This window comes from Oncorhynchus keta, chromosome 32 (genome assembly GCF_023373465.1).
Source record: "Oncorhynchus keta strain PuntledgeMale-10-30-2019 chromosome 32, Oket_V2, whole genome shotgun sequence".
In the NCBI taxonomy this organism is placed as follows: Eukaryota; Metazoa; Chordata; class Actinopteri; order Salmoniformes; family Salmonidae; genus Oncorhynchus; species Oncorhynchus keta.
Window position 1 is genome coordinate 26,799,362 of NC_068452.1, and position 19,602 is coordinate 26,818,963.

At 42.8% G+C, this 19,602-nt stretch overlaps 1 protein-coding gene across 3 annotated transcripts; it reads left to right on the forward strand.

Annotated features, from left to right (window-relative positions):
• Positions 1–330: 330 nt before the first annotated feature.
• On the forward strand, positions 331–16,235 carry LOC118365468 (transmembrane protein 184B-like). Of its 3 annotated transcripts, XM_035747715.2 has the most exons (11): positions 331–798; positions 3,802–4,038; positions 6,431–6,596; positions 12,156–12,246; positions 12,459–12,534; positions 12,630–12,721; positions 13,118–13,287; positions 13,449–13,643; positions 14,097–14,123; positions 14,544–14,793; positions 15,878–16,235. In XM_035747715.2, the coding sequence occupies exons 1-10, from the start codon at positions 733–735 to the stop codon at positions 14,768–14,770; spliced, it is 1,347 nt and encodes a 448-aa protein (XP_035603608.1). In that variant the 5' UTR covers positions 331–732; the 3' UTR covers positions 14,771–14,793; positions 15,878–16,235. The 3 variants fall into 3 exon arrangements, with proteins under 3 accessions (XP_035603608.1, XP_035603607.1, XP_035603609.1); XM_035747714.2 differs by lacking the exon at positions 15,878–16,235 and having other exon boundaries at positions 14,544–15,843; XM_035747716.2 differs by lacking the exons at positions 14,097–14,123; positions 15,878–16,235 and having other exon boundaries at positions 332–798; positions 14,544–15,843.
• Positions 16,236–19,602: the final 3,367 nt, after the last annotated feature.

A 19,602-nucleotide genomic window follows, 5' to 3' on the forward strand; every position in this document is an offset into this window, starting at 1 on the left:
AATGGGAAAAAAGCTTGGTTGCCCCATGATTTGTAAATCAAAGTGAAAGAAATGAACTTTAAAATGTGGAAACTATTATCCAAATGTTTTGTGACAAGTTATTTTGGAGCGAGCTAAGTAATTGCGTTTATTTCATTAAGACGTATGTATTTACAATAAAAATATGTAATATTATTCGAATGAAAACAAAGCTACTGAATGAATAAATGAATAAACTTCATAAATTCTTCATACACAAATATTAGAAATTTGGGTTTGGATAACAATGCAAGACCGACCAGCTGGCATATACGAGTTCCATCATGGGAAAGTGGCTCAAGGAGATGAAGATACTGCGCCTGCGTGAAAGCAGGAACGGTGGAGGAGTTTCACTGTTTTGCTACTGTAAAATCTTAGGGTAGTGAATCGCTAGGAGAGATACAGGGGAAGAACGGAGCCGAATTTACGAGCGTTCCCCGATAATGCTATTTTAAAATGATTGTGACTGAATAAAGTTTTTCTACATGAGATGGACAATTAGTACGGACAAAAGTTTAGTTGCCTAGGCTGTGAAGAGTTTGCGCGCAGCTACCTAACTAGCTATGCTAACGTTCGCTAGCTAGCGAGCTAGATACAACTGTAAACATGGTTTAAATTGGTTGCTCACTTGACGTTATATTGCAGTAATTTTAATTGAGCGTGAATTATGTTATGAATGTGTGTCTGTCGTAGCCAATACCGTATTTAGGATACATGTATGCTTGGATTCAAACAGCCGCAGTGTGTACACAAATCAAACAACTGCAGCAGAGGCAGCAGGTAAGCCACCGCTCGCGGTGTGTTGTTGTGTTCAGAATGGATGGAAAGAAACTGTTTCCAAACGAACGACGAATGTAGCTTTCGCCTTGATGACACAGCTGTAATTTCAGCTCCTGTTTTCACTTTGTTGTACATTGACAACATTGACAATTTTCAAAATGAAACCATCCATAAAGAGGTTTTGGTTGCCTTTTTTTCTCATATGAAAATGGGCAGCTGCCATTGTTTTAATGTTTTTTATTGAAGTCTTTGCATGGAAATGATGTTGTTCATTTATTTTCAGTACAACGCCCTATATTCTCCTTAGTATGTTATGCCTTTAGTATATCTGGAGAGGAAAACTGCAGAAATGTATCTCGTTTTATTTTGGCATCAATGTCAAAAAGCCTATGTTGCATGACTGATAGGATTTAGGTCAAAGTACAATAGATGGTATGAAATACACCCTCAGGCTCAGTCAGCAGGGATTGATGGAGTCTCCCCTGTCGTGTCTATATGAATTATGTGGTCTTTGAACCAAACGGAATGCACCAGACAGCAGTATACCTTATATGTTTTCTGTTTTTAGAAGCCATCAATATTGACCAATACTTTCATTCTTTACTACTGTCTCAACCCTTTTCCTTTTTCTTGAATAATTAAGCATTTGTGTCATGGGATAATCGCATTATAAACCTAATAGGCCCTTATTCTCTAGGCCTATACAGAATATGCCTTCATATTGCTGATATTCAACCTCAATAGTCATCAGTCAATAGTCTATGCTTATCACAAACCAATAGTTACTTGAGAAACCCAACTTAAGGGAATCGAGTGTGACATTCAAATGTAACTGTCCCCTCAAAATTAAAGCATAAAGCAGGCTTCGTCCAGCAGCGTGAGTCACCCACGGCCTGTCTATATTTAGCCATGCATATTAATTGAATCCCCATTTTTAAATTAGTAGTTTTATTCTGAATAATTAGGTTATTGCCATCATTGGACTCTAGACTGATGTGTCTAGCAATCACATTACCTAGTGAGCATCACTAATGCCAGGATTGAGTACAAGGATGTGGAGTATCTACTGTCCATCTTTCTAATGGTCACTTAGCCTACAGTTTCCCATTAGAAAACTGATATCTGGCTACTCTGCAATACAGACCTAATGAGCAATAGGGGTCTGTTACCTTGCTGACTTTGAGAATTGATCATGTGCTGCTGACGGCTAAAAGACTCAAACCAACATCATAAATGTTCACGATTTTTCTGTCATTCAATAAATTCCTCTCATTAGCTATATGTCCCACTGGCACTGATATACCCAGTCTGTCCTTCAGTGTGCTCCATATAGATTTATTGGGTGTATTTGTGGCTCTCCAATGCTCGCCCCTGCTCTCAAACCAGGAGGAGAGGAGAAGGAGAATTTGGGTCAGTGGGCCCTCGGCCCATGTCACACCAATTCGCTCTGTCTGACTGATTCACTCTATCCCTGTGTTCTCTCTCTCAACTTCCAACTCCCTCTCCCTCACTCAGCATCCTTCTGGTTCCCCCCTCTCTCCCTCACTCAGCTCCTTCTGGTTCCCCTCTCTCCCTCACTCAGCTCCTTCTGGTTCCCCTCACTCAGCTCCTTCTGGTTCCCCTCACTCAGCTCCTTCTGGTTCCCCTCACTCAGCTCCTTCTGGTTCCCCTCACTCAGCTCCTTCTGGTTCCCCTCTCTCTCCCCCACTCAGCTCCTTCTGGTTCCCCTCTCCCTCACTCAGCTCCTTCTGGTTCCCCTCTCTCTCTCCCTCACTCAGCTCCTTCTGGTTCCCCTCTCTCTCTCCCTCACTCAGCTCCTCCTTGTTCCTCTCTCCCTCACTCAGCTCCTCCTTGTTCCCCTCTCCCTCACTCAGCTCCTTTTGGTTCCCCCCTCTCTCCCTCACTCAGCTCCTTCTGGTTCCCCTCTTTCTCTCTCCTCTCCATATCTTATTTATATTTTCTCTGTCCACTAGGATGTTAGTTTCAGCTTCAATTGTTCAATTGAATAAAGTAGTAGGTTTTTATTGGTATGCCCAGCTCCTCCTGGTTCCCTTTCCCTCCCTCAGCTCCTTCTGGTTCCCCCCTCTCTCCCTCACTCAGCTCCTTCTGGTTCGCCATGCTCAGCTGCTTCTGGTTCCCCTTTCTCTCCCTCACTCAGCTCCTTCTGGTTCCCCTCTCTCTCCCTCACTCAGCTCCTTCTGGTTCCCCCTCTCTCCCTCACTCAGCTCCTTCTGGTTCCCCCCTCTCTCCCTCACTCAGCTTCTTCTGGTTCCCCCCTCTCTCCCTCACTCAGCTCCTTCTGGTTCCCCCCTCTCTCCCTCACTCAGCTCCTTCTGGTTCGCCTCGCTCAGCTGCTTCTGGTTCCCCTTTCTCTCCCTCACTCAGCTCCTTCTGGTTCCCCTCTCTCTTCCTCACTCAGCTGCTTCTGGTTCCCCTTTCTCTCCCTCACTCAGCTGCTTCTGGTTCCCCTTTCTCTCCCTCACTCAGCTCCTTCTGGTTCCCCTCTCTCTCCCTCACTCAGCTCCTTCTGGTTCCCCTCTCTCTCCCTCACTCAGCTCCTTCTGGTTCCCCTTTCTCTCACTCAGCTCCTTCTGGTTCCCCTTTCTCTTCCTCACTCAGCTCCTTCTGGTTCCCCTTTCTCTTCCTCACTCAGCTCCTTCTGGTTCCCCTTTCTCTTCCTCACTCAGCTCCATCTGGTCCCCCTCTTTCTCTCTCCTCTCCATATCTCATTTAGATTTTCTCTGTCCACTAGGATGTTAGTTTCAGCTTCAATTGTTCAATTGAATAAAGTAGTAGGTTTTTATTGGTATGCCCGAGACAACCATCCATGTGTGATGTGTTCGATAACCTTGAAAGAAACTAGGGTATTGGTCCCTTGGGAGGCACACTGTTCCTTAATGGAGCTCTACCTTTTCTACATATTTAGCTACTTCTGTTAATGTGTGATTGTGAATATCCGGAAGACCCAAAAACCCACCATTTCCCCCTGTTGTCTCCCTCCAGATGATGGAGGAGCTGTGGAGACGTGGCATGCCCCTGTCAGATCGAATGGAAAATGACCCCCCAGCCGATATGGCCCCAGGGTCCACGACCACAGCGGCCCCGTCGGGCTCCAATGCTTCCTGGATGCCAGACACCCCCCTGGTGACCCCTGAGGAACCATACTTCCTCATGACCTCCACTGCCCAGACTGTGTCGGGGTTCTTTGTCTGGACAGCCCTGCTAATAACCTGCCACCAGGTAAGGGGCTAGTGAACTCTTTCTCACACATACATACTAGAGGTCGACCGATTAATCGGAATGGCCGATTAATTAGGGCCGATTTCAAGTTTTCATAACAATCGGAAATCGGTATTTTTGGGCGGCAATTTTTTTTTTACACCTTTTATTTAACTTGGCAAGTCAGTTAAGAACACATTCTTATTTTCAATGACGGCCTAGGAACGGTGGGTTAACTGCCTCGTTCAGGGGCAGAACGACATATTTTCACCATGTCAGCTTGGGGGATCCAATCTTGCAACCTTACTGTTAACTAGTCCAACGCAATAACGACCTGCCTCTCTCTCGTTGCACTCCACAAGGAGATTGCCTGTTACACAAATGCAGTAAGCCAAGGTAAGTTGCTAGCTAGCATTAAACGTATCTTATAAAAAACAATCAATCATAATCACTAGTTAACTACACATGGTTGATGATATTACTACTATTATCTAGCGTGTCCTGTGTTGCATATAATCTGACTGAGCATACAAGTATCTAAGTATCTGACTGAGCGGTGGTAGGCAGAAGCAGGCGCGTAAACATTCATTCAAACAGCACTTTCGTGCGTTTTGCCAGCAGCTCTTCGTTGTGCTTCAAGCACTGCGCTGTATATGACTTCAAACCTATCAACTCCCGAGATGAGGCTGGTGTGACTGAAGTGAAATGGCTGGCTAGTTAGCGCGCGCTAATAGCGTTTCAAACTTCACTCGCTCTGAGCCCTGGGGTGGTTGTTTCCCTTGCTCTGCATGGGTAACTCTGCTTCGATGTGGTGGCGGTTGTCGTTGTGTTGCTGGTTCGAGCCCAGGGAGGAGCGAGGAGAGGGACGGAAGCTATACTGTTACACTGGCAATACTAAAGTGCCTATAAGAACATCCAATAGTCAAAGGTTAATGAAATACAAATGGTATAGAGGGAAATAGTCCTATAATAACTACAACCTAAAACTTCTTACCTGGGAATATTGAAGACTCATGTTAAAAGGAACCACCAGCTTTCATATGTTCTCATGTTCTGAGCAAGGAACTGAAACGTTAGCTTTCTTACATAGCACATATTGCACTTTTATGTTCTTCTCCAACACTTTTGTTTTTACATTATTTAAACCAAATTGTACATGTTTCATGATCTACTTGAGGCTAAATTGATTTTATTGATGTATTATATTAAGTTAAAATAAGTGTTCATTCAGTATTGTTGTAATTGTCATTATTACAAATACATTTATTTTTAAATCGGACGATTAAACGGTATCGGCTTTTTTGGTCCTCCAATAATCAGAATCGGTATCGGCGTTGAAAAATCATAATCGGTCGATCTCCAATACAAACACACACACGCTCCTATGTTATTCTGCATGCTGCATCTAACATATGCTTCAACTGTGTTCTCAAATCATATGTTAGTGTGGTCTCACTGCTGCATCAGATGTATGCATAGTGCCTACAGTAGTCATCTCAGTATGAACAAATCAAATTGCAGATAGAAATTGCAGATGCATATCAAGGCATCCCTTCAGATTCCTCACGCCTGCCAAGTCCAGGTTGATTATGCACTCTGGAACACCTCAGGCTGTTCAGCCATGATAAAGTAGCTGTGGCAGGTCTTCAAATATGTAGTCATGTTGCCTGCAGACCACTAACCTCCTTTTGGTTCGGAGCTACTGAAAGGCCCAGGTTAATGATTCCTCTCCATTGTGTGTTGCTGCTCACACAAAGGGTTAAAGATGAGCTGTCGCTCTGACAACAGGTGTACCTAGCTCTGCAGTGACATCAGAGAGCAGGGGCTGTTGCGTAGCAACAAAGCTGGGTACAGTGCTCTCTGTGTGCGAGCTCCCAACTGTTTGTTATTTTACCAAAGGTGTGTGTGGCCAGGCCAGGAAAGGTGATAGGTGTAGCTTTGTGTAAGTGGGAACCTAGGACAGGATGAATTAGACAAAAGGTACTGATGACAGAGCCTGCTCATCCAAATGGAAACACAACACAGCTCCACTCATCACCCACACGCACAATGTCGACTGCTCTCCCCAGGATGTGGGCAGGACCATAAAGTCACAGTCACTGAGCTCTAGTGAAAACACATTGATTTCATGAGACACTTGTTTAAGCTAGCCCATTTTTATCTAGCTCATGTTGACAGAGCTGTGGTCCCTCTCAGGGAGAAGGAAGCTGTTGAATATTCAAACACAATTACCCTCCTTTCAATCCATTGTCTATTTAACTGTCACGTTTATAGTTTTTAAATTGTTCTCCTGCAATGAAGTACATTATAATCTAGCCATGTCCTTTAGGAGCTGAGATTAAATGATGCCCTCTTCACTCTGTCCTTCTCTTTCTTGTCTATGTATCCTTCCCAATCTTTCTCCCATTGACAGATTTACATGCACCTGCGCTACTACAGCTCTCCCAATGAGCAGAGGCACATAGTTCGCATCCTCTTCATCGTTCCCATCTACGCCTTTGACTCGTGGCTCAGCCTCCTCTTCTTCACTAACGAAGAGTACTACGTCTACTTTGACACGGTCCGCGACTGCTACGAAGGTGAGAACCTTCCCACCCTGTCAATGGTGTATGACTCTTACCTGAATAGAATGCCTTCTGAAACATAAAATACATACAAGTACATTTTGTTTTAGAGAGAAGAGATACTGTGCTTGCAATTGGCATGGTGACTGGAGGAATTTCCACGACAGCCGTTGCCAGAGAGTTGAATGTTCATTTCTCTACCATAAGCCGTCTCCTACGTTGTTTTAGGGAATTTAGCAGTACGTCCAACCGGCCTCACAACCGCAGACCACGTGTGTGGGCGAGCGGTTTGCTGATGTAAACAGAGTGCTCCGTGGCAGAGGGGGTGTTATGGTATGGGCAGGCATAAGCTATGGACAACAAACCCAATTGCATTTTATCGATGGAAATTTGAATGTACAGAGACACCGTGACGAGATCCTGAGGCCCATTGTTTTAAAGGTATCTGTAACCAACAGTCATAGATTAGGGCCTAATTTATTTCAGTTGACTGATTTCCTTAAATGAACTGTAACTCAGTAAAATCTTTGAAATTGTTGCATGTTGTGTTTATATTTTTGTTCTTTATACATTCAAATAGAGCTGTGATCGACATGGTTTGTGGTCTGTTGCTCATCCTGCTGGTCTATGGTTTGATGTTGCAATGGAAGAATGTATTTGCGCCAAGCACAGGTGCATTCCATTGTTTGCAGTACACTGGTAAGGCCGAAACCTTTCTGCTGTGCTACTACATGTTCTGTGTTTTTTAAAGCAATATCACACACGTACGTGCATCTCCGATGGAGTAGAACGTACAAGTACTCAACACATTTATTTCAATGATTGTGTTTTTGCATGTGCACTTGTTTTGTGTCCCGTAGCAGGAGTTGGAAACAAAATAATTTCACAATCCTTTTGTTCTGAATAGAACCATTGTTTTTTTTTCGTTCCGTTCCACTTTTTCGACCTGCAAAATAAAGTTCTTAACCGGTTTGACCTCAAAAGATGACAGGTTTATATCGTTCCTTTCTGTTCCTTTTTAAACCTCTGAAATAATATATATATATTTTTTACATCTAACTTTTTAGATTAAATATTTTTTTTTACATTAAATTACTTCAAGTATGCACGATGGATAGAGCAGCTTTCTATGCAACTGGCAAGCTATAGCTCAGTGAGTTGTTTACATGCGTGATGGAAAAGACAAGTGTAGGACACGAGGTGCAACTGTGGGTGGGTAGAGACTTGGCTAGAAGCGCTGAGCATCTTGTGATGACATGCATTATCTGAATTAGATCCACAGAATTATAACAACGGAGGAGCGGCTGGAGGAACTTTTTTTTTCTTTGAACTTCAGAGTTGACTTAGAGCTAGCTAACAAGCTTGTGTCTACTGAGCGGCACCAGAATTAAAAACACGTCTTACCTTTTTGTAGTTGATAAATCCAACGTGAAATTTTATAACTATAGTATCCCTAACTAACATTGAAAAAGTTGATCCATTCTTCTCTAATTAAAAAATCTTTCTCCCAAAATTCTGAATCACACTTGTAACGTCAGTAGACTACAGCGATGCTTCGGAGGGGAGGGGCAAGTTGTCTACATGCACACTGGCAAACATCTTCAGCTGGCAGGCAGTATGTGTGTGCCGACATGGCCATACCCATATTTGTATCCATAAATTGACAGTTGATAATCGGATCGGATGATACTAGTGATCGGGAAAAACAGAGGTTTTAATATGCTTAGGTATTTTGCCAACATCTACTTATCTCCCTGCACGTTTATAGACCAAATAAGTTTCAGATTAGGAGCGGTGTGCCTGTGTGTCTTCAATTTGTAGCGGGCAGACAAGTTTGCTATCAATCAGAATGCACGTCAGCATTTTTTATTTTACATTTATTTAACCAGGTTAGCCAGTTGAGAACATGTTCTCATTTACAACTGCGACCTGGCCAAGATAAAGCAAAGCAGTGCGACAAAAACAACAGAGTTACACAAAAGTACAGTCAATAACACAATAGAAAAATCTATATACAGTGTGTGCAAATGTAGAAGATTAGGGAGGTAAGGCAATAAATAGGCCATAGGTGAAATAATTACAATTTAGCATTAACACTGGAGTGATATGTGTATGACTCTTACCTGTTAAAATAGTGTGTTTAAATGTATTGGCATTAATATACATTTTTACATTTTATTTCACCTTTATATAAGTAGGTAGGCCAGTTGAGAACAAGTTCTCATTTACAACTGCCACCTGGCCAAGATGAAGCAAAGCAGTGCAACAAAAACAACACAGTTACACATAAACAAACGTACAGCAATAAATAGGCCATAGAGGTGAAATAATTACAATTTAGCATTAACACTGGAGTGATAGATGTGCAGATGATGATGTGCAAGTAGAGATACTGGGTTGCAAAAGAGCAAGATAAATAACAAAATGGGGATGAGGTAGTTGGGTGTGCTATTTACAGATTGGTTGTGTACAGGTACAGTGATCGGTAAGCTGCTCTGACAGCTGATGCTTAAAGTTAGAGAGGGAGATATAAGACTCCATTTAATATTTTTCCCTACCCTCGCCCCGCTTGTTAGATATTATGCACATTGATAGCTTGATACCAAACGCCTTTGCCATTTGATTTATCATAGTAGCAGGCTAACAGGAGGCAGCAGCAGTCTGAATGATCAGACCGAAACAGAGAAGTGAAAGTGATCGGGTGAAATTATGAAGCAAGTGCACAGAGAAATACAGCTTCACTCTATCCAATCAGAGTAGCAGGATCAATGTACAGCCCATCCTTTTCTTTACACACAGGCAAACTGACCAGTTAAGTTATTTAGACCATATAGCATCTGACTTGACTGACATGAGAAAGATAATTACAAAAAATACTCTGATCAAGTCGTTTCCCAAAAAATTGCCCATATCTGTTACTATACTCGTTTTGTCCGACTACTCGGCACACTTCTAGCAGGACGACACTGGAAGAAGTTTCTGATTGACAGAGGGAGGGCTTTGCATAGGCGCTTTGTTTATTTTGTGGGACTTTAAAAAGATGAAATGCCCGGAATGTTATTAACCGGTCCCCATGCTTTTAAAGTAATGGTTCTGTTCCGGAGAAGAATAGATCACTTTCGTTCCTGGTTCTGATTTTGTTCCTAGAAAAATTTAGTTATTTTACGGTTTACAGTTCTGTTCTCTGAACCGGTTCCAGCCCCTGGTCCGTAGTATCGAGTGTGTGGGAATCTGTTCTGTCCCTAGTGACAGATGGCCTTTGCGATCTCTCTGCCTTTACGAGAGTGGCCATCTTTGTTCTCTTGTTGTTTCCAAGGCCTGCTGGGATTGCTGGGGAGGGGAAGCCTGTTCCCTAGCAACAGTATGCAAACGACTGAAGCCTTGAAGAGTCTTAGAAACCACTCGCTTATGAACAGATAAATTGTCTGGCTGTTCTGTATCAGCCGGCTGTATCTCAACAGAAGTAACATCAACAGAAATTGGCATTAGCATTTTGTTACAGTGGTTACATAATACAGACGGGTGTGCCACTTGCTTACCCGGACTCTGCCATCAAATTATTCCTGACAAACTCTATTGTACGTACAATGTACAACCCTATGTCTGTGGGGAAAAGGGGACCTCAGTGCGAAGGTGTGCTCAATGCATGAACGAGTGCTTTGCGCTGCACATTTTGTCTACCTTGTGTCAAAGAGTTCTGAGTCTACGATGCGTGAGAGAATGCTGTGTGTGTGTGTACTGTACAATGTGTGTGAGTGCTTGGAGCGCATGGATTGACGGCAGGGGAGCGGACAGCTCAGCCAGGCTGCACACAGTGGACTCTCCCTGCCAGCACACCGCACGGACAGCAGCTGTGGCCCCAGGGCTCCACACTGCTTAATATAGAGGGCCCCAGTGCTGTCAAAGTTACACTCTCACTCACACACACACACACAGAGATGTTGTGTATTTATACATGCATGCTTGCAAACATTCAAATAGCAGGAGTCAATACTGTAAGGATGCCACTGGGATTCCTATTATTGTCTGCTCAGACCTCTATGCAGCTATGTGTGAAAATACAATATACAAGGAAAGCAAATGGAATAGGCAGGGGTCCTTTATGGCTGGAGTTTCCCATGCCAGAAAAGAGACAGAACAGGAGAAAGAGCAGCAAAGCTTCAGGATTGATTCGTCCTGTAGTTTGCTTCCAGTTGAAGCTCGCATCCGCTACAAGACCATGGTGCTTGCCTACGGAGCTGTGAGGGGAACGGCACCTCAGTACCTCCAGGCTCTGATCAGGCCCTACACCCAAACAAGGGCACTGCGTTCATCCACCTCTGGCCTGCTCGCCTCCCTACCACTGAGGAAGTACAGTTCCCGCTCAACCCAGTCAAAACTGTTCGCTGCTCTGGCCCCCCAATGGTGGAACAAACTCCCTCACGACGCCAGGACAGCAGAGTCAATCACCACCTTCCGGAGACACCTGAAACCCCACCTCTTTAAGGAATACCTAGGATAGGATAAGTAATCCTTCTCACCCCCCCCTTTAAGATTTAGATGCACTATTGTAAAGTGACTGTTCTGCTGGATGTCATAAGGTGAATGCACCAATTTGTAAGTCGCTCTGGATAAGAGCGTCTGCTAAATGACTTAAATGTAAATGTAATGTTGCTTCAACACCCTCAAATTAGCATGGCCTGAACACCTGGGACAGCAGCTGAAACCACATTCCCAGTCAATGACACCAATAACAGTGTTCATAGTCAAAGGAGAGACAGAGAGAAGTCCTAGTGCCTCTTCTGCCCCGATGAACTGGAAGTGATTCAGTCTGACGAGAGGATTTTCTCTCAACTCTCCTGTCTGTCCCAAGGAGTCGGGACCCATAACTGTGCTCTGTTAATTTGAAACAATTTATTTAATTTCCAAATCAATTGAAATCTCTATGAACCATTCAAATCTCTTAGCTAAATAATTTATGCTAATGAATGGATTCAAATAAACAGGCGCGTATTAGATTATACCAGTACTGTACATGTGTTGTTAAATCGGATGGTAATGGAATAGTTTTGGACTAAACATTCAGCTGGATGGATATCAATATTTGGTCATCTCTGGAAAACACGTTGTCTCACACACACACATACACACAGTGAGGGAGGGTAGCTTTGTGTGCACACAGGGAGACAGAGCGATGTTGATCCAAGCTAGAATGGAGGGCGGTTTAGCCAGAGGCCATTGGGGACAATGACTGTCTCATCTTGTTTTGCTTTCTGCACTGACACAGCACATCAGCATTCTGCTCGTGGGAAATAGGGACCAAGGCCTTAATACTGTAGAGAGGAACATGGCCAATGCCTCTAGATAGAACATGTTTAATTCGGTGTGTGTTCGTGTTCTTTCTCGTAAATGTTTCTGGGTTCTCAAGGGGAGGCCCAAAGTCCAAACAGACCAAATACACACAGACAGACAGATTGATTTTTGAATATGAAAGCTTAACCGAAAGACTGCTGTAGTTACATAGAGGCAACTACCCCCATATTTTCTCAACTCTCTGACACTGCTTACATGTGTTTTTGTGTGTTTCCTCTGTAGCGTTTGTGATCTACAACTTCCTCAGCCTGTGTTATGAGTACCTTGGAGGGGAGAGCGCCATCATGGCTGAGATCAGAGGAAAGCCCATTGAGTGAGTCTCTCTCTATTATCACTCTTTGTCCTCTCTTATAAAAAAAAAAATTAAAAGACAATTCATGTACAATCCAATAATGTCATTCAAACATCCCACAGCTGCAGAATAGTAATGTGTATCAATATTTTATTGTATGGTTTGAACCTCTTCATGCCATTTGGATCTTGAGATCACAGACTACCAAATGCTTGTGTCTTGGCTGTCTACAGGTCCAGCTGTGTGTACGGCACCTGCTGTCTCTGGGGAAGGACTTACTCCATTGGATTCCTCCGATTCTGCAAACAGGTATAGTGAAAGCCTTCTTCTCACCCATTATTTGTGAGAAACCCTTACATATGAACACAGAGTTGTTACAGCATTACATATTCTCTCTCTCTCAGGCCACTCTACAGTTCTGTGTGGTGAAGCCTCTGATGGCCATGATCACAGTCATCCTGCAGGCCTTTGGGAAGTACAGAGATGGAGACTTCAAGTACGTAGGGCTATGGGACACTGTCATTCATTCTACTCTATACTATATCAGAGTATTTTCTTAACCTGTGTTGACCTCAAAGTTAATTGTTTCAAAAGCCACAGAGGATTCATGTTTGTCTATAATATCTTTACTTGTCTGTACTTTTCTGCATGAACAGTTTAAATGTTATTTGTTTGTTCTCACATATGTTTTTTAAATTTGCACTATTCTGGCTGTAAATCTGTTTTCATCGAAATGTCAGGGTTGTAGTTGTCAAGCATCTCAGAGTAGGAATTATATTACTTAATCTCTAAGACAAGACTGTGCTAAGACATTCCTATGTGTTGACACTGTTCTGATAGCTGGCTGTGCCTCTCTCTCTCTCTCTCTCTCTCTCTCTCTCTCTCTCTCCAGTGTGGCCAGTGGGTACCTGTATGTGACCATCATCTATAACTTCTCTGTCAGCCTGTCTCTCTACGCCCTCTTCCTCTTCTACTTCGCCACCCGCAACCTGCTGGTCCCCTACAGCCCCATGCTCAAGTTCCTCATGGTCAAGTCTGTCATCTTCCTCTCTTTCTGGCAGGGTAAGGAAACGTCTCGATCGACACACACACGCAATGTATCATAGATAATGCTGAATCCAAGTGTGTTGACCCTCTCGTCCAGATAATACACACAATGTGATTTGACAGTACTCTGATCCTCCTTCCTCGATTTCTCTCTCCCTCTCTCTCTGGGGGATAAGGTATGCTGCTGGCCATCCTGGAGAAGTGTGGAGCCATCCCTAAAATCAACTCTCCCGAAGTGTCAGTTGGGGAGGGCACAGTCGCCGCCGGCTACCAGAACTTTATCATCTGCATTGAGATGTTCTTTGCCGCTGTGGCCCTGCGCCACGCCTTCACCTACAAGGTCTACATGGACAAGAGGCTGGACTCCTACGGTAAGGATACAGAGGGAGGGACTATCCATGCAGATTAGAGAGAGAACTGTTTAAGTAAAAAGAAATCAAGTCATCACTAGCATATTAGTGTGTCCCATTGCTTATGTTTCTGGAACTGTGTTCAGTGAGGATTCAGAACACTGGTTCTCCATGGTTGCTTTTCAAGTCTATTTCAGTGACTTTGTTCCACTGACTTGCTCTGTCTGTCTCTAAATGTTTCATCCTCTCTTTTATTCTCTCTCCCTCCCTCTCTCTCTCCTCTCCCTCGGTTTTTTTATTCCATTTTTATTTTGTTGAATCCCTTTTTCTCCTCACATTTATCTTCCCTCTCTTCATTATTCTCCTGTTCTGTTATCTCACCCTTCTCTTTTTTTATTGTTCAATATTCATCCTTTTGTATTTTCTTATGTCCCTCTCTCTCTTTATCTGTCTCTCTCTGTGCTGCACTATAAGGGTCCTTTCCTATTTTTGGACAGTACGGTAGGTCTACCACTAGCTCAGCTGTGTTTGGCTTCTCACTGCCACAGTACTTTCTGGTTGACTCCATTTCTGTGATGTGCTCATATTGTTATTATATTATTTTTTAAACTGTTTCTGAGATATAGAGCTTAATTTTGTACAAACTATTTATTTTGAGCCTCCTCCGTGCTGTCATACATCTGTATTGCCATTATTGTACAGTATGTGCTGCTTTTATCAATGTATTATTTTGTGGTGTGTATGAGTTCTCCCCTTGCAATGCAGTAGGAGCTCCACTGGCTGTTTCTGTCTGTTTGGTTCAGTAGTATTATGTGATCCTCCAATTTGTTTACTCATGGCATTCAGGTTTGTTCACTGTAGGGTTCCACTCTTCCTTCCATTATCCCTCATCCTCCCTTTATTTCCATCCTCTCCCGGCAGGTCGTTGCGCCCCAATGAAGAGCATTTCCAGCAGTCTGAAGGAGACCATGAACCCCGGAGACATGGTGCAGGACGCCATCCACAACTTCTCCCCGGCCTACCAGCAGTACACACAGCAGTCCACCCTTGAGCAGCGCGGAGGGGCGCCAGTGTCCCGCAGCCACAGCAACCTCAGCACCCGCGACAACGAGAAGACCCTGCTGCTCAGCTCCGACGATGAGTTCTGAGCCCCCCTACACACCGACCGGTGGTACTACTGGGAGGTGGAGACGGGAGGGGCTTTATGGACTCTACTATAGTGCCGTATGAAATCGACAGGCTTGAGTCCTTTGGCTGATCCACTTCATTGCGTACATGAACATAGTACTCATATTCCTCAGTCTATATTGACAATGCAAGCAACCTACTACATAGGGGTCCATTGCCACATACCCCTGCCAATATGGATCAATACAGATACACACACTCGTGCATAGACCATTCCCAGGTGTCTTCAGGCTGTGTGTTAACACTACAAAAGGCCTACCACACAGAAAAACACTCACCAACCTGCATGCCATTGACATGAGTACCATTGAAATATTGTCAATTATACAGCATCCCCCTCGCCCTCCTGCCAGCTCTGCCTCTTGCTGAAATGTTGCCAAATAGAGGGAGATCCCGCTTGGTCAGCAGGACCCTCTCTAATTTAAGATTTCAGAGTGACTTGGATAAGACACTAAGGGATCCCGAAATCACTGTATACTTTGATGTTTATTGACCTTGATGGTATTCTTCTCATTTAAACAAATCTATTATGAAGGGAGGTTATTATTATATGATGTGTGTGTTGGCATGAACAGGAAGGTACAGTGAGGATAATATAATTGGGGGGTTTTGGGGGTCATTTGGGGTGTATCCCGGAATGTTATGGTTGTTGTTGACAACGTATTGAGGGAACAGCTGTTGACAGAGGTTTGGTGCGGATTTCAGATTAAAGAGGAACGGGCTTCTTAGCAGAGCTGGACCCGGCCGCAGCAGACAGGATTAGAATCATGTAATTGGGGCGTTATGTGCGGCACAGATCAGGCATGTTTTACCATTACGTTGGTCTAATGGTCATATCGCACCAAACTGCGCATGTGCAGAACGTCTAATTAAAGGATGTCTTTTGATAGTTTTTTGGACAAAAATGAAAACTTCCAGTTTGTCACTTTCACGAGGTTGGAGTAATAAATAACATGTTCAACTACTTAAGACATTGGCTCAAATCTAGGGTTGTATCTTTAGATTGAGAAAATAAACAACTAATTTCACTGTTCTCATCTCAAACCTCAGCCTGGTCTGTTTTGCAGGTGTTCCTGGAAGACTTCAATGTTGCACCTCTGGATTTAGAAACTCTGTGAAGTTGTCAAGGATATGGGGACCATGCAATTCTTCCCCCTGGTGGCAAGAGGCAGAGAGATTTCCAGCCCAGCCTCTGGGAGGAGCCTGTTGAGCAGAAATAGCTTGGCTATCTTCAGCATTAATATACATCAGTTATGCCTGAATATACCTGCTTTCTTCATCATGGCTGTTTTCTTGTCTTGTTAGGGTTGCTATGTTGCTGCTCCGTGTCACTAGCCTCCTCATTGATTTTCTTCCTTTGAGTTTTTTTTGCTGAAGACAACACACAAACTGATAATTTTGAAACGTTTTACTCATAACCCCCCAAAAAAAAAAAAAAACTTTTTTTTTTTTTTCAAAACTGCAGTTTTACAAAAAATGTAAATAGGAACACTACCCATATTTGAATACTTGAGTGAAGTGTTTTTCTACAGCGGGGGTTCTTAAACGTTTATCTTGAAACCCAAATTAGACATTTTACCGTCCTCCTGTGACTCAAATCTTCCTCTAACGACCCAAATTAAGAAGAAATAGTGTGTTATTGTAGATGTATTCTCATAACTCGCGACCCACCTCTCACATGCCCAGGGTCCACTTCGGGATAAAAAAACCCTGGTCTACAGGGTCCAATAAATACAGTACCAGTCAAAAGTTTGGACACACCTACTCATTCCAGGGTTTTTCTTTATTTTTACTATTTTCGACAATGTAGAATAATAGTGAAGACATCAAAACTATGAAATAACACAGGGAATCATGTAGTTACCAAAAAAAAAGTTAAACAAATCAAAATATAGCCACCCTTTGCCATGACAGCTTTGCACACTTGGCATTCTCTCAACCAGCATCATGAGGTAGTCACCTGGAATGCGTAATTTATATTTCTCAAAGTAGCCACCTTTTGCCTCTGACAGCTTTGCACACTCTTGGCATTCTCTCAACCAGCTTCACCTGGAATGCTTGAAGAATTTCCCACATATGCTGAGCACTTGGCTGCTTTTCCTTCAGTTTGCGGTCCAACTCATCCCAAACTATCTCAATTGGTTTGAGGTCGGGTGATTGTGGAGGCCAGGTCATCTGATGCAGCACTCCATCAATCTCCTTCTTGGTCAATTAGCCCTTACACAGCCTGGAGGTGTGTTGGGTCATTGTCCTGTTAAAGAACAAATGATAGTCCCACTGAGTGCAAACCAGATGGGATGGCGTATCACTGTGGTAGCCATGCTGGTTAAGTGTGCCTTGAATTCTAAATAAATCACTGACAGTGTCACCAGCAAAGCACCCCCACACCTTCTCCATGCGTCACGGTTGGAACCACACATACGGAGATCAATCCATTCACCTGCTCTGCGTCTCACAAATCAAAATCAAATTTATTTATATAGCCCTTCGTACATCAGCTGATATCTCAAAGTGCTGTACAGAAACCCAGCCTAAAACCCCAAACAGCAAGCAATGCAGGTGTAGAAGCACGGTGGCTAGGAAAAACTACATAGAAAGGCCAAAACCTAGGAAGAAACCTAGAGAGGAACCAGGCTATGTGGGGTGGCCAGTCCTCTTCTGGCTGTGCCGGGTGGAGATTATAACAGAACATGGCCAAGATGTTCAAATGTTCATAAATGACCAGCATGGTCCAATAATAACAAGGCAGAACAGTTGAAACTGGAGCAGCAGCACGGCCAGGTGGACTGGGGACAGCAAGGAGTCATCATGTCAGGTAGTCCTGAGGCATGGTCCTCCGAGAGAGAGAGAAAGAAAGAGAATTAGAGAGAGCACACTTACATTCACACAGGACACCGAATAGGACAGGAGAAGTACTCCAGATATAACAAACTGACCCTATCCCCCCGACACAAACTACTGCAGCATAAATACTGGAGGCTGAGACAGGAGGGGTCAGGAGACACTGTGGCCCCATCCGAGAACACGTCGGTTGGAACCAAAAAATCTCAAATTTGGAGTCAGAGCCAAAGTACATATTTCCACCAGTCTAATGTCGTGTTTCTTGGCCCAAGCAAGTCTTATTATTTGTGTCCTTTAGTAGTGGTTTCTTTGCAGCAAATCGACCATGAAGGCCTAATTCACACAGTCTCCTCTGAACAGTTGATTTTGATGTGTCTGTTACATTTATTTGGGCTGCAATTTCTGAGGCTGGTAACTCCAATGAACTTATCTTCTGCAGCAGAATTAACTCTTGGTTTTCCTTTCCTGTGGCAGTTCTCATGAGAGGTTTTTGTGACTGCACTTGAAGAAACTTTCAAAGTTCTTGAAATTTTCCGGATTGACTGACCTTCATGTCTTAAAGTAATGATGGACTGTCGTTTCTCTTTGCTTATTCAAGCTGTTCTTGCCATAATATGGACTTGGTCTTTTACCAAATATATTCTGTATACCACCCGTACCTTGTCACAACACAACTGATTGTTGAAACTCATTAAAGAAGGAAATAAAATTACACAAATTAACAAGGCACACCTGTTAATTGAAATGAATTCCATGTGACTACCTCATGAAGCTGGTTGAGAGAATGCCAAGAGTGTGCAAAGCCGTCAAGGCAAAGGGTGGCTATATTTTGATTTGTTTAACAGTTTTTTGGTTACTACATGATTTTCCGTATGTGTTATTTCATTAGTTTTGATGTCTTCGCTATTATTACACAATGTAGAAAATAGTAAAAGTAATGATAAACCCTGGAATTAGTAGGTGTGTTCAAACTTGACTGGTACTGTATATTTCATAGGTTTGAATGTTAAGTATAGGCTACATACACTTAAGTGATTGTTTTAATGATGTGCCCTATGCTGTGTCTTTTGATTAAAATGAATATATTATTCCTGAAAAGACAGGATATTGTATATAAAGTTGAACTAGATAATGGAATATGTTTATTGGTGGGTATAATAATGATAAAGCACAGAATGCTTACTTCTGTATTGTCTTTGCTCCATATTCCTTATATTATTTTGTTTCATACTTTTGTGTTTATTTGTATATTGGTATTATTCTGCTTTAAAGATTCTGATGCAATGTTTTGTCTTTTTTAATGGCATTTAAAACAACTGCAGAATAAAAAGACAGATCAAATTGAATATTTTAATTTGGTAATGTAGTGTGTGTTGAGTGAGAGGAGAGTCAGTGGGATTGATTGATATTGCATTTGTTCATTTTTAGGTTGGCTGCATAAAAAGCTTAAAGTACCACTTTTTGGAGCTGGTCACTTCCCTATACAGAGAAGCTACAGTCTTCTGGTTCAGAGATGTATGATGCTACCAGGCAATATAGTTGTTCTGTTTAGACGCCAAGTTGTCACGTGCACAAGTACAGTGAAATGCCTTTCTTGCCAGCTCTAAACCCAACAATGCAGTAATCAGTATCAATGTAGTACTAAATATAAGAGGGTAGAACAAAAACATAAGAAATAGAAATAAGAACACGAGAAAGTAAGAAACTATATACAGGGTCAGTGCCAATACCATATTTACAATATACAGGGATACTGTAGTGATAGAGGTAGATATTGTATGCACAGGAATACCGTGACTAGGCATCAGTATGTATGATAAACAGAGTAGCAGCAGTGTAAATTAAGATTGTATGTAATTGTGTGTGGAGTTAGAATAAAAGTGCGTGCATGTTCTGTGTGTTGGCGCGTGAGTGTGCATAGAGACAGTGCAAAATGTTTAATAAATACAAT

Bases quoted from the DNA above. Each gene is read 5' to 3' on its own strand.
- LOC118365468 (XM_035747715.2), top strand. From the start codon at position 733: ATGTATGCTTGGATTCAAACAGCCGCAGTGTGTACACAAATCAAACAA. The intron at 4,039-6,430 runs GTAAGGGGCTAG...TCCCATTGACAG, and splicing joins TGCTAATAACCTGCCACCAG to ATTTACATGCACCTGCGCTA. The intron at 13,288-13,448 runs GTAAGGAAACGT...CTGGGGGATAAG, and splicing joins CTTCCTCTCTTTCTGGCAGG to GTATGCTGCTGGCCATCCTG.